The sequence below is a fragment of the Equus quagga genome, chromosome 2 (assembly GCF_021613505.1).
Source record: "Equus quagga isolate Etosha38 chromosome 2, UCLA_HA_Equagga_1.0, whole genome shotgun sequence".
Lineage (NCBI taxonomy): Eukaryota > Metazoa > Chordata > Mammalia > Perissodactyla > Equidae > Equus > Equus quagga.
The window spans coordinates 70,913,651-70,925,496 of record NC_060268.1 but is presented as its reverse complement, the minus strand read 5'-3'; the positions used below and the strand labels follow the sequence as shown (position 1 = coordinate 70,925,496).

At 46.7% G+C, this 11,846-nt stretch overlaps 1 protein-coding gene and 1 long non-coding RNA gene across 3 annotated transcripts; one reads left to right on the top strand and one right to left on the bottom strand.

The window, feature by feature from the left end:
* Nucleotides 1-680: 680 nt before the first annotated feature.
* TMED3 (transmembrane p24 trafficking protein 3) lies at nt 681-6,250 on the bottom strand. Its single transcript, XM_046654762.1, has 3 exons — nt 5,886-6,250; nt 3,709-3,957; nt 681-1,554 (listed from the first exon to the last, which is right to left on the bottom strand). Exons 1-3 carry the CDS (start codon nt 6,240-6,242, stop codon nt 1,318-1,320), a joined length of 843 nt encoding a protein of 280 aa, XP_046510718.1. The 5' UTR covers nt 6,243-6,250; the 3' UTR covers nt 681-1,317.
* LOC124236089 (uncharacterized) lies at nt 6,247-7,099 on the top strand. 2 transcript variants are annotated; one of them, XR_006887643.1, is made up of 3 exons: nt 6,247-6,365; nt 6,597-6,706; nt 7,040-7,099. It is a non-coding gene; the product is annotated as an uncharacterized LOC124236089 (long non-coding RNA). The 2 variants fall into 2 exon arrangements; XR_006887642.1 differs by having other exon boundaries at nt 6,256-6,369.
* Nucleotides 7,100-11,846: the final 4,747 nt, after the last annotated feature.

The following is an 11,846-nucleotide window of genomic DNA, read 5'->3' as shown; positions in this document are numbered from 1 at the left end:
GGTTAGTGGAGACCTCACTGATGATGTGCCATTTAATCAGGAGGAAACGGTGGAGCAGATAGCAGGGAGAGGGTGTTCCAGTAGTGGAAACTACATGTGCCAAAGCCCTGGGACAGAAACGTGGCCTAGTGTGTGACAAGAACAGCAAGGAGACCAGGCAGACATGGGGGGAGTCGGGGGAGCGGGGCAGGAGATGACTCATGGGGCAAGAGGCAGGTGTATCAGATGATGCAGAGCTTTATAGTCCACAATGAGGACTTGGCCATGAACTGAATGACATGCAGAGCCACGGTAAGGTTTTGACCAGCAGTGACATGGTCTGACTTAAGTTTTAAAGAGACCCTTGTGGCTGCTGTGCAAATGGCACTCAGAACAGCCACTCATTATTGCTCTCTCTTCATGTTCTGTTCTTAGCACCCATATTTGGATTAAATGATGACTCAGTTGTTGACAGTGGTCTCTGGAATCTGAGACCACAAAATAACTACTCCCTGTTTGACTGCTCTCATTCACCTGAGAGGAGGGTAATTTGTTCCCCCACAAATGTCTATACACAGCATCCTACATGCATCCTAGGCCACCACTTGCTCTACTGCACTCGAATTAGTTATATACATATCAATGCTCCCCATTAAGCTGTGAACCCCTTTAGGGCAAAGATATAAAGGCACAAGTCTCCATGGCATTCACACTTAGTTTTTATTAGCCAGAGTTCCGCCTCCTAGGAGATACACAGCTAACCGAGGACACCCAGTCACCATTTTGCTCCCCCTGGAACAGCGGATACCGCTGCTCACCTGGGGTGGGAATTTCTACAGAGCTGTTTCAGGGCCTGGTTTCCTCAGGTACAGAGAGCTCTCTCTGTGAGGGAAGGCCAGACTGAGGGCCCCCTTCTTCTCCACACCAGATAGGATACACATAAGCCAATGACTCATGCATCACAGAGCAGAGGGAAAGCCCCAAGTTGTCCCCCGGAGGCCTGGGCACTAGGGGTTCCTCCTACCAACCAGGCCTGGACTGCTGCCCACCTGCCCTCCCACAGTGGCCAATCCCTCACCTGACTGTAAACTTTTTTCCTTCAGTGTTACATAATGCAACTGGGTGCCTTCTCATTACCGGGCTCTGTGAGCTCTGGCTGCTGCAGTACAAGGATTAAGAATCTAAGTAGAGGGCGAGGTGAGAGCATGTCACCCCGTGCTCTCCTCCAAGCAGCTCTGCCTCCACCCTAGGTTGCACCCCCCAACCCAGCAGGAGCCTGTGACCTAGGAGAGCCACTCCATCCTGGGGTGTGAGCGGCCCTGGAGACCCAGGCCTCGACTAGGAGTGGACCGCCCTGCTGACGGGTCGTTTTTCTGTGAAGAAGCTTTTCAGTAGCAGCACCTGGCTAAAGCTGACCACAAACAGGGCGACTGTCTCACCAATAGACCAGTAAGAGACTCGGTTATTCAGGTCTTCGGCACGGGCTCGGTCCTGGGCCTCCCGGAGCCGGTAATGCGTCTGGGAGTCAATCACCGTCTTTAGAGCCTCATGAATGGTCACACAGGCAGACTCCATCTGGGCAGGAAGAGAAAAGCAGTCACGGTGCTAAGCCTGAGAAAAGAAGAGTGGAATCCAGCGCGCAGCGAATGCTATCATCAACATTCTAGGCAACTTCTACTAAATGCTAACTATGTGTCTGTGCTAAGGGTTTTATTTAACCTTCATAATAAGTCTAAGTGAGCCTCACAGAGGTTAACTAACTTGCCCAGAGTCACACAGTTAGTAGATGGCAGACTCAGGATTTGAATTCAACTCTCTACGTCCTGAGCCTAGGCTTTCAAATACTGCCCTGTGTTCTTATTTAATACTCACAATACCCCTGAGAGACAGCGATCATTACTTCCATTGGTAAGGAGGGCTGACTGTTTACTCTGTATGTTGATGAGGAAACTGAGGCTCAAAGAGGTTATGTGACTTGCCCAAGGTCACACAGCCAAAAAACAGCAGAGTTCGAAGTAAACCACAGTTGTGTTGGACTCTGAATCTACTGTTCATTCTAGTATATAACTATATATATAATTATATAGTATATAATTAGTATATAATATATAGTAGTATATATACTATATACTATATATAGTATATACACTATATAATATATAAACTATATAATATATACTATTATATAGTATATAATAGTATATAATAATAGTATATAATTGCTGCCTACAGTTTTATGTATACACACAAATACACAAAGGCATACATTTCTCATGTACATAAACCCATGCACACACACAAACATGTGGAAAGACATAGACACATGTACATATAAACATTGCCAAACTCAGACCCAGTGTTGTCCAATGGAACTCTGTAAGTGTGGCCACTAGCCACTTGTGACTGTTGAACACCAGCAGTGTTGCTATAGAGCAAATGAGGAAGTGAACTTTAACTTAATTTTAATTAATTTAAATTTAAATAGCCATGTATGGACAGTGGTTACTGTACTGAAGAGTGCAGCACTAACCTCCAAGTGCTTAGGAAGGGTCCAAGACAGGGCAAATGAACTCATGGTCAAAGCCACAGAGGAACGGAGCATGTGGTCACCTTGGAGGGCAGCCATGAAGGTAATCTGGCCTCGGTGGAGACTCAGATGCTCTGGCTTTGGTTCTGGAACAAGCACAGCCATGGATGGTCATTCCTGTCTTGCAGGTTTCCCTGGGCTCTGCCACCAGTCATTTGATAAATATTTGCTGAGCTCCTATTCTGTGACGTGTCCAACCGGGGCTCTGGGGCTACAAGGGTAAATAATACAGAGTCCCAGCCTGGGGATGCTCAGAGCCTGCATATGGGAGAGAGGGAGGAACTTAAATAGCAAGAGGGAAGACTGATGAAGGAGGCTGGGATGCGATTATAATTAACCTGCAGAGCCATGGGTGATAGAGATGACTATCTGTCCCCCAAAAATGTCACTGTTTCTCTTCCAGAGTGTTGCTAGGAGTTGACTGCCTAACCAGGACTGTACCTGCCAGCTCTCATTTCATCCGGACTGTCCACATGACTATTTTTCAGCGAGATATGAGTGGAAGTGATGTGTGCTACTTCTGGGCCAGGACTTTTAAGAAGCAGTTGGGGCTTTCTCATTCTCTCCTTCTTTTAGTGGCTAGAAGCAGAGGACTCTGCAGTACTAAGGGATAGTAGAAAGATGACAAGAAAGAAAGAGCCTGGATTCCTGAGTCACTCAGTCCATGGAAGAAAGCTCTCCACCCCTACCCCTACTCTCTAGATTATTATTTGAGTGAGAAAAAACTTCTATTGTGTTAAGCCATTGATATTTAGGGTTTATTTGTTACAGCAGCTTGTGTTACCTTAACTAATACACCATACAAAGTAGGACTTTGGTCTTTCTGATGTAGACACATCATATAAGCAGAGAGGTGCACGCAATAGGTACTTTGAAAGTGGTGCTGTGTGAAAGACTGGATGGGAAGGCAGGAACACCAGAGGAGAGTATTGCAGGGATCTGGTTAAAGAATGGAGAGGAAGATCAGAAGGAGAACACAGTGTCCTTTAGGACTGGATGTGGAAAGAGGACAAAGCCAACACTGAGACTTCAGACTGGGAGCTGGGTGGATGGTGCCTCTGCTTCTCAGCCAAGATGGGGATAGAGAAGAGGAACAGGTTAGAGGGTTTCAGCCCGGCCTGTCACCATTAATGTCCACTCACCTGGGTGAGAGCTGTGACTCTGTTCCCCATGTCTGGGAGAATAGGGGGTTCATCGCCCACTTGAAAGTCAAAGTAGATGGTCTTGTGAGAGAAGGTGGAAAACTCATTACTGAAGCAGAACTGATACACGCCCTTGACCTCAGCCCGGTGCGTGAAGCTGTCATACTGCTTCTTGGTTTCCCTGTAGATGGTGTTTCCCAAGGGGTCCTCCACGTAGCAGTCAACATCATAGTGACCTCCAGTGATAACCTGACAACCACAAAAGACACCCTCAGTCTGCTGCTACCAGAGGGGCAGCCGCCACTTACTAAATGCCAACGAGGCACTGTGACTAGACTTTACAAATATTTTTGTCTTTTAATCTTCACAACCTTCTAAAGCAGGTGTTATGATGCTCCCCATTTTACAGAGGATGAAATTGAGGCTGAGAGACCTTAGGTAAATTGGCCATGATCACACTGCTTGAAAGTGACAGGGCTACAATTTGTATCCATGTCTGCCTGAATCCAAAGGTTTTGCTCTGCAAGAGTGCAATGAGCCTAATCCTTCCCATTGTCCAGAAGAGGAAACTGAGGCTCCGAGATTAAGTAAATTGCTGAACGGGTCTAGTAAATGTTAGTATTATTACTGGTGGAATGCAAGGAGAAGGCGAATGTAGATGGTAGGGTTCACAGAATCAGCTAGTTGCTGAGGTGGGAGTCCTCAGAAGTCATTTAGTTCAAACTCTCTTTGTAAACACAGAAAGGCAGGACCTACGAGGGCAAAGGCGCACAGGTGTCAATGCTGTAACCAAGGGCCATCAGAGGACACAACCAACCATCTCCATCTGCTCCCAAACTTTACAATTTCCTTTTTGGGGCTGTCCCCGTGGCCGAGTGGTTAAGTTCGCGTGCTCTGCTGCAGGCGGCCCAGTGTTACATTGGTTCAAATCCTGGGCACCGACATGGCACTGCTCATCAAACCACGCTGAGGCAGCGTCCCACATGCCACAACTAGAAGGACCCACAACGAAGAATATACAACTATGTACCGGGGGGCTTTGGGGAGAAAAAGGAAAAAAACAATAAAATCTTTAAAATTTCCTTTTTGTCTAGATAAAATTTGCTTCATGATTCATGAACTCTCTGATGCTGGAGGTGTTTACGCCCGGCCCAGCAGAGACCAGAAGACCTCTCAGGCCCCTCCAGCCTCACAATGATCACTTTTTGGTGACTGTACCTAGGTTGCGTCTGTTAACCCAGACACAGTTTGGACACTGTCCACAGAGATATGAAAAGTGCCCAAGTCAGCGACTCGGAGACCATCACATATGACACTGTCCCCAAGCTCAAGCCCGTTCAGTCACTTTGACAAGAGAGGGCCCATCAGATGGCCTGCCCTTACTCCTGCTGCCCATGCCACCTCCTCTCTGGAATGCCTTGCCAGCACGCATCCGCAGGCAAATTGTTGTCTGGGTGTGATTCCCACTCAGCCCCCCAAACCTAGATCTGCTCACTAAACCTTAGGGGCAAATCCCTCTCCCAGGACCTGCTCCACACAAACTGTGAGCCTAGAGATCTGTCAAAGGAGCCGGCAGCGCAAGAACTGGGAGCTTTGCTGAACCATACGGCAACAGCTGAATCTGGCAGCCACACCACCACTGCTTGTAAATATTGCCAGGGCTCAAAGGCTGTGCTGAGACCTGCCTTCCAAAGCGCCCATTCTCACCACTTCTGCGCTCACCCCGCCTCGGACTTTAAACGCTGGAGAGACGGTTAAAATAAAACTATGAACCCACTTCCTCTCGCTGCCATTTTTCAATACACCCCAGGACAAAGTAGTCCAAGAGACTTGGGGCAGAGTGCCTGAGTCCATTGACGAGAGCTGGCATTCCTTAGCGTCAAGGGGCCTGCAGGAAGTCATTCGGGCCAACTCCACAGGATCCAGGACCCGCCCCCGGGCATCCCCATCCCCGGTACACAACTCCGGCGCTACCTCCCGGGCCAACCGGGCCCGTCTCTGAGTGGGCTCTTATCAAAACGTTCCTCCACACAGGGATGTCAACTCGTCTCCCGTCATTCCCATCCGCTGCAGCCTCTTTGATTAATTCCAGCCACTCGGGTCAGGGGCGCACCAGTGCCCAGGAGAGACCTGGAAGGGGGAGAGAGAGGAGGCGCTGCCTGGCGCCCGGGCCTCACCTGGTAATCCAGGGAGAATTTCACGCCCTGCTCCACGTCCTCGTGGAAACACTGCTTGGCGCTGTCGGGCAGCTCGAAGGTGAGCTCTGCGCCCCGCGTTCGCTCGGCCCGGAGCAGGAGAAGCAGCAGCAGCAGCAGGAGCAGCGCGGCGGTGGAGCGCGGAGCCGCGCTGTCCATGATGTTCCCGGTCGAGCCCCACGGACCGCGGCTGGGGCGGCGGCTGCAGGACCTGGCAGGCTGCGCTAGAGCAGACGTGGCGCGAGGCGCGCGCTGCGCTTCCGGGAGGGCGGGCGACTCAGTGCGCAACCGCACGCTGCAGGGTGGGCCCGGGACCGAGGCCCAAGCGCGCCGCGGCATCCCGGGCCCCTTCCGCAGGCTGCTCGTGCGCGCCGGCTGGGCTGGAAAGCGGGACACGACCCCTCCGCGGCCTGCCCGGTTCTGCGGGTGATCTCCGCCGAGGCGAGGGGGTTTCCCCAGCGCGTCGGTATCCAGAATGGCGCCCTCCCAACAACCCCGACAGACGTTTTTCTGTCCCCCCCCCCCCCCCCCACCGGGATCACAGGGTTGAGCATCCCCCAGGTCCCCACTGGCTGCAGCAGCACAAGCATGCAGCAGCAGAAGCATGGGTTAGGCGGAGGGAAGGTTTGCTGTTACAGGCTCGGCTTTCGACTGGTTCTGTAACTTAAGTCTCACGCTTCTCTCCTTATCTAGAAATGGGTGGTAGACACAGTAGTTAGGAAGGCTACAGGAAAGAGATTATGAGAACGCTGGGAACCCAATGAACACTCCTTTCCTCATTCCCTCGCCTTCAAGTTGAAAAGGTGAGCTGTGGGTGGCAGGTGGTGGTGGTGAGAGTAAGTAAAACCTGGTAATTCCATAGTCTCTGGGGGAAGCAGACAAGCTCACACACAGATGCTCTCAGGAAGATGCGAATACAAGTCTCTCGCTCAGCGATTTCAGGTATGTTTTGGCTGTCAGGACAAGTGGAAGATTCTTCTGGGATATAATCTTTTTTTTTCTCTTTGATTTCTCAAAAGCGCTGAAAGCAGATAAATTGATTTGCTGTCTTTTTTTTTTTAAGGTATGCTTTTTGGTGAGGAAGATTGGCACTGAGCTAACATCTGTTGCCTGTCTTTTTCTTTTTTTCTCCCCAGAGCCCCAGTGCATAGTTGTATATCCTGGTTGTATGTCCTTCTAGTTCGTCTGTGTGGAACACTGCCACAGCATGGCTTGATGAACCGTGTGTAGGTCTCTCCCCAGGACCTGAACTGGTGAACCCGGCGCAGAAGCAGAGGTGACAAACTTCACCACCACGCCACCAAGCAGGCCCTTGATTTACGCTTATCTATTACCTTTGCTCTAAGAAGATATTTTGTATAATCATTACTGTGGGTTTTATATTCCCTATGATTAGATAAAACAAAGAGAAAAAACACTGGTTGTGGTCTTGCTACTCAGTAAAGAATTTTTTCAGGAGAGTGTTATTATATGCAGTATATCTTAATTTCAGCAAAGCGTTTTACTGCCCATGTAGGTCTCCTTATGGATAAGACTGAAGTGTACTGCCACTGGGCACATTTGACCATGGACCAATGTGCTAATGTATGTGAAAGCAATCTGTAGCCTGTGAAATAACATACATGCCTAATGTAGTTATTAGTAATATTTACTGGCTCTGTACCATATTTGTACCTTGAGGCTCTTTCCATGGCTCTGTCTATTAAACATTATTTTCAATAACTGATAGCACGTAAGTAATAATCATCTAATCTGGATGCAACAAGTAGAGAAACATGACAGAGGTTAGAGCAGGAGTACCTTGGCCAGCTGGAACACTGGGCTAAGACCAACAAAAAGAAATTTTGCTGGGTTAAATGTGAAGTCCTCCATTTAAGTTCCAGGAAAATACCTGCATACGCTCAGGGGTGGGAAGGCTGACTTGGCAGGAGCTGGAATCAGAGCATGTGAAGACTGATAATCAACTGTTAACTGAATATAAGACAATAGATATGGGTGAACTGAAAAAGGAACCCTGACTTGGACTGGGTTAATAAAAGAGCAGCATTATTGAAAGTAACTGTCACCCTGAACAGACAATGATCAGATCGCATTTATTGTACTATTTTGGGAGGGACATTAATAAATTAGAAGGAATATTCACAGGGAGGTAATTAGAAGAGACCCAGTATAATAAATTGGTGGGAAGGCTTTTCAAACAAGGTAAAGTCAAAGGAAACAGGATTTAACCTGGAAGAGTAAAAACTAAGGATGGAGAGAGTGTTAGCTTTAAAAGTTTACATGACAGCAATCATAACACCTTCCATTTATAGGCATACCTCAGAGATATTACAGGTTCGGTTCCAGACAACCACAACAAAGTGAATTCACAAGAAAGTGAGTCACACAAATTTTTTGGTTTCCCAGTGAATATAAACATTATGTTTTGGGGTCAGCCCCAGCGTGCAGCTCAGGTTCGATTCCCAGGCAACTCTGTTAGCAGCCATGCTGTCCTGGCAGGCCACATACTGCAAAACAGAGGAAGATTGGCATGGATATTATTAGCTCTAAGTGAAACTTCCTCAGCAAAAAAAAATTATATTTACACTGTACTGTAGACTATTGTGTGCAATAATGTTATGTCTAAAAACAATGTACATACCTTTATTAACAAATACTTTGTTGCTAAATATGCTAACCATCATCTGAGCCTTCAGCAAGTTGTAATCTTTTTTGCAGGTGGAGGGCCTTGCCTCCATGTTGAGGCATGCTACAAAGACTCTTCCTTTCATGAATGACTTCTTTGTAGCATGCAATGCTATTTGATAGCATTTTACCCACAGTAGAACTTCTTTTAAAATTGGAGTCAATCTTCTCAAATCCTGCCACTACTTTATCAACTAAGCTTATGTAATATTCTAAATACTTTGTTGTCATTTCAACAGTCTTCACAGAATCTTCACCAGGAGTAGACTCCATCTCAAGAAACCACTTCCTTTGCTCATCCATAAGAGGCAATTCCTCATCCGTTAAAGTTTTATCATGAGATGGCAGCAATTCAGTCACATCTTCAGGGTCCACTTCTAATTCTAGTTCTCTTGCTTTTGCCACTGCATCTGCACCTACTTCCTCCAGTGAAGGCTTGAACCCCTCAAAGTCATCCATTAGGGTTGGAATCAACTTCTTCCAAACTCCTGTTAATGTTGCTATTTTGGCCTCTTTACATGAATCACAAATGCTCTTCATGGTGTCTAGAATGGTGAATCCTTTCCAGAAGGTTTTCAATTTACTTTGCCCAGATCCATCAGAAGGATCACTATCTATGGTAGCTATAGCCTTACAAGATGTATTTCTTAAATAATAAAACTTGAAAGTCAAAATGACTCCTTGATGCATGGGCTGCAGAATGGATGTTGTGTTCGCAGGCATGAAAACAACATTAATCTCCTTGTACGTCTCCATCAGAGCTCTTGGATGACCAAGCGCATTGTCAATGAGCCATAATATCCTGAAAGGAATCTTTTTTTTTTTTATGAGCAGCGGGTCTCAACAGTGGGCTTAAAATATTAAATAAAGCATGTTTAAGTAGATACGCTGTCATCCAGGCTTTGTTGTTCCATTTATGGAGTACAGGCAGAATAGATTTAGCATAATTCTTAAGAGCCCTAGGACTTGTGGAATGATAAATGAGCATTGGCTTCACCTTAAAGTCACCAGCTGCCTTAGTCCCTAACAAGAGAGCCAGACTGTCCTTTGAAGCTTTAAAACCAGACATTGGCTTCTCCTCTCTAGCTATGAAAGTCCTAGATGGCATCTTCTTCCAATATAAGGCTGTTTCATCTACATTGAAAATCTGCTGTTTAGTGTGGCCCCCTTCATGAATTATCTTAGCTAGAGCTTCTGGAGAACTTGCTGCAGCTTCTATCAGCACTTGCTGCTTCCCCTCGCACTTCTATGATATGGAGTTGGCTTCTTTCCTTAAACCTCATGAGTCAACCGCTGCTAGCTTCAGACTTTTCTCTGCAGCCTCCTCACCTCTGTCAGCCTTCACAGAATTGAGGAGAGTTGGGGCCTTGCTCTGGATTGGGCTTTGGCTTAAGGGAATGTTGTGGCTGGTTTCATCTTCTATCCAGACCACTAAAACTTTCTCTATATCAGCAATAAGGCTGTTTTGCTTTCTGATCATTCATGTGTCAGAGTAGCACTTTTAATTTCCTTCAAGAAATTTTCCTTTGCATTTGCAACTTTACTAACTGTTTGGCACAAGAGGCCTGCCTTTCAGCCTATCTCAGCTTTCAACATGCCTTCCTTATGAAGCTTAATCATTTCTAGCTTTTTTTTTTTTTTCTTGGCTGAGGAAGATTAGCCCTGAGCTAACAGCTGTGCCAATCTTCCTCCACTTTATCTGGGGGTCACTGCCACAGCATGGCCAATGAGTGGTGTAGGTCTGCGCCCAGGGTCCAAACCTGCAAACCTGGGCCATTGAAGTGGAGTGCACCGAACTTAACCACTACACCATGGGGCTGGCACCTCTAGCTTTTGATTTAAAGTGAGAGATGTGTGACTCTTCCTTTCACTTGAACACTTAGAGGCCATTGTAGGGTTATTAACTGGCCTAATTTTAGTATTGTTGTGTCTCGGAATAGGGAGGCTGAGGCGAGGGAAAGAGATGGGAAACAGCCAGTCGGTGGAGCAGTCAGAACACACACAAAAGTTTTTGATTAAGTTTGCCATCTGGCCACAGTTCGTGGCATCCCAGATTAATTACAATAATAACATCAAAGATCACTGATCATAGATCACCAAAACAAATGTAATAATAATGAAAAAGTTTGAAATATTGTGAGAATTACCAAAATGTCACAGAGACCTGAAGTGGGTTAATGCTGTTGGAAAAATGGCGCCAATGGACTTGTTCATGTAGTGTTTCCACAAACCTTCAATTTGTAAAAAAAACACAATATCTGTGAAGCACAACAAACCAAAGCACAATAAAACAAGATATGCCTGTATTTAGCACTATGTACCTGTCACAGTGCTAGCTACTTAGTATACATATTTTTTTTAAGATTTTATTTTTCCTTTTTCTCCCCAAAGCCCCCCGGTACATAGTTGTGTATTCTTAGTTGTGAGTCCTTCCAGCTGTGGCATATGGGACGCCGCCTCAGCATGGCCCAATGGGCGGTGCCATGCCCGCGCCCAGGATCCGAACCAGCAAATCCCCGGGCCACCGAAGCGGAGCATGCGAATCCAACCACTCAGTCACGGGGCCGGGCCCTACTTTACATATTTTACATTAATTAATCCTCACTAACAATCAAGCAAAAAAAGATTTTTTCCCCTTTGGCAATGAAGAAACAGAGTGTTTAATTCTGTTCTCAGGATGTTTAATTCAATAACATTTCTGTTTCTGTTAGTCTTTGCGTGTAACAAACTGCTCAGAGGCTTAAGCCAACAATGACTTATAACTTCTCATGATTTTATGAGTTGGCTGGGTATTCTTCAGACGGCTTTGCTTGGGCTTCCTCTCACAGCCATCTTCAGCTGGAGGCTCTTCTAGGCTGGGAGTTCCAAGATGGTCCCACTCACATGTCTGGCAGCTGATGCACAGTTGGCTGGGAGACCTCAGTTCCTCCATGCATCCTCTCCTCTCCTATAGGCTGGATGATTTCCTTCTATGACAGACTGAGGACAGCATCCCAAGAAAGCCAAAATGGAAATAGCAAGGCCCCCTGAGAACCACACTCCAGAATTTGCCCAGTATCACTTTTGCCACATTCTGTTGGCCAAAGCAAATCACAAGGCCAGCCTAGATTCAGGGTGAAGAAATAGACTCCATCTCTGGACGGGAAGAGCTGAATCTGACACTGAGGTACACTTTTACTCAACCTAAGAAACAACTTTCTGGCAACTAGAGCTTTCCAAAACTTAATGAACAGGGGTAGTGCATTTTTTCATCCCTTA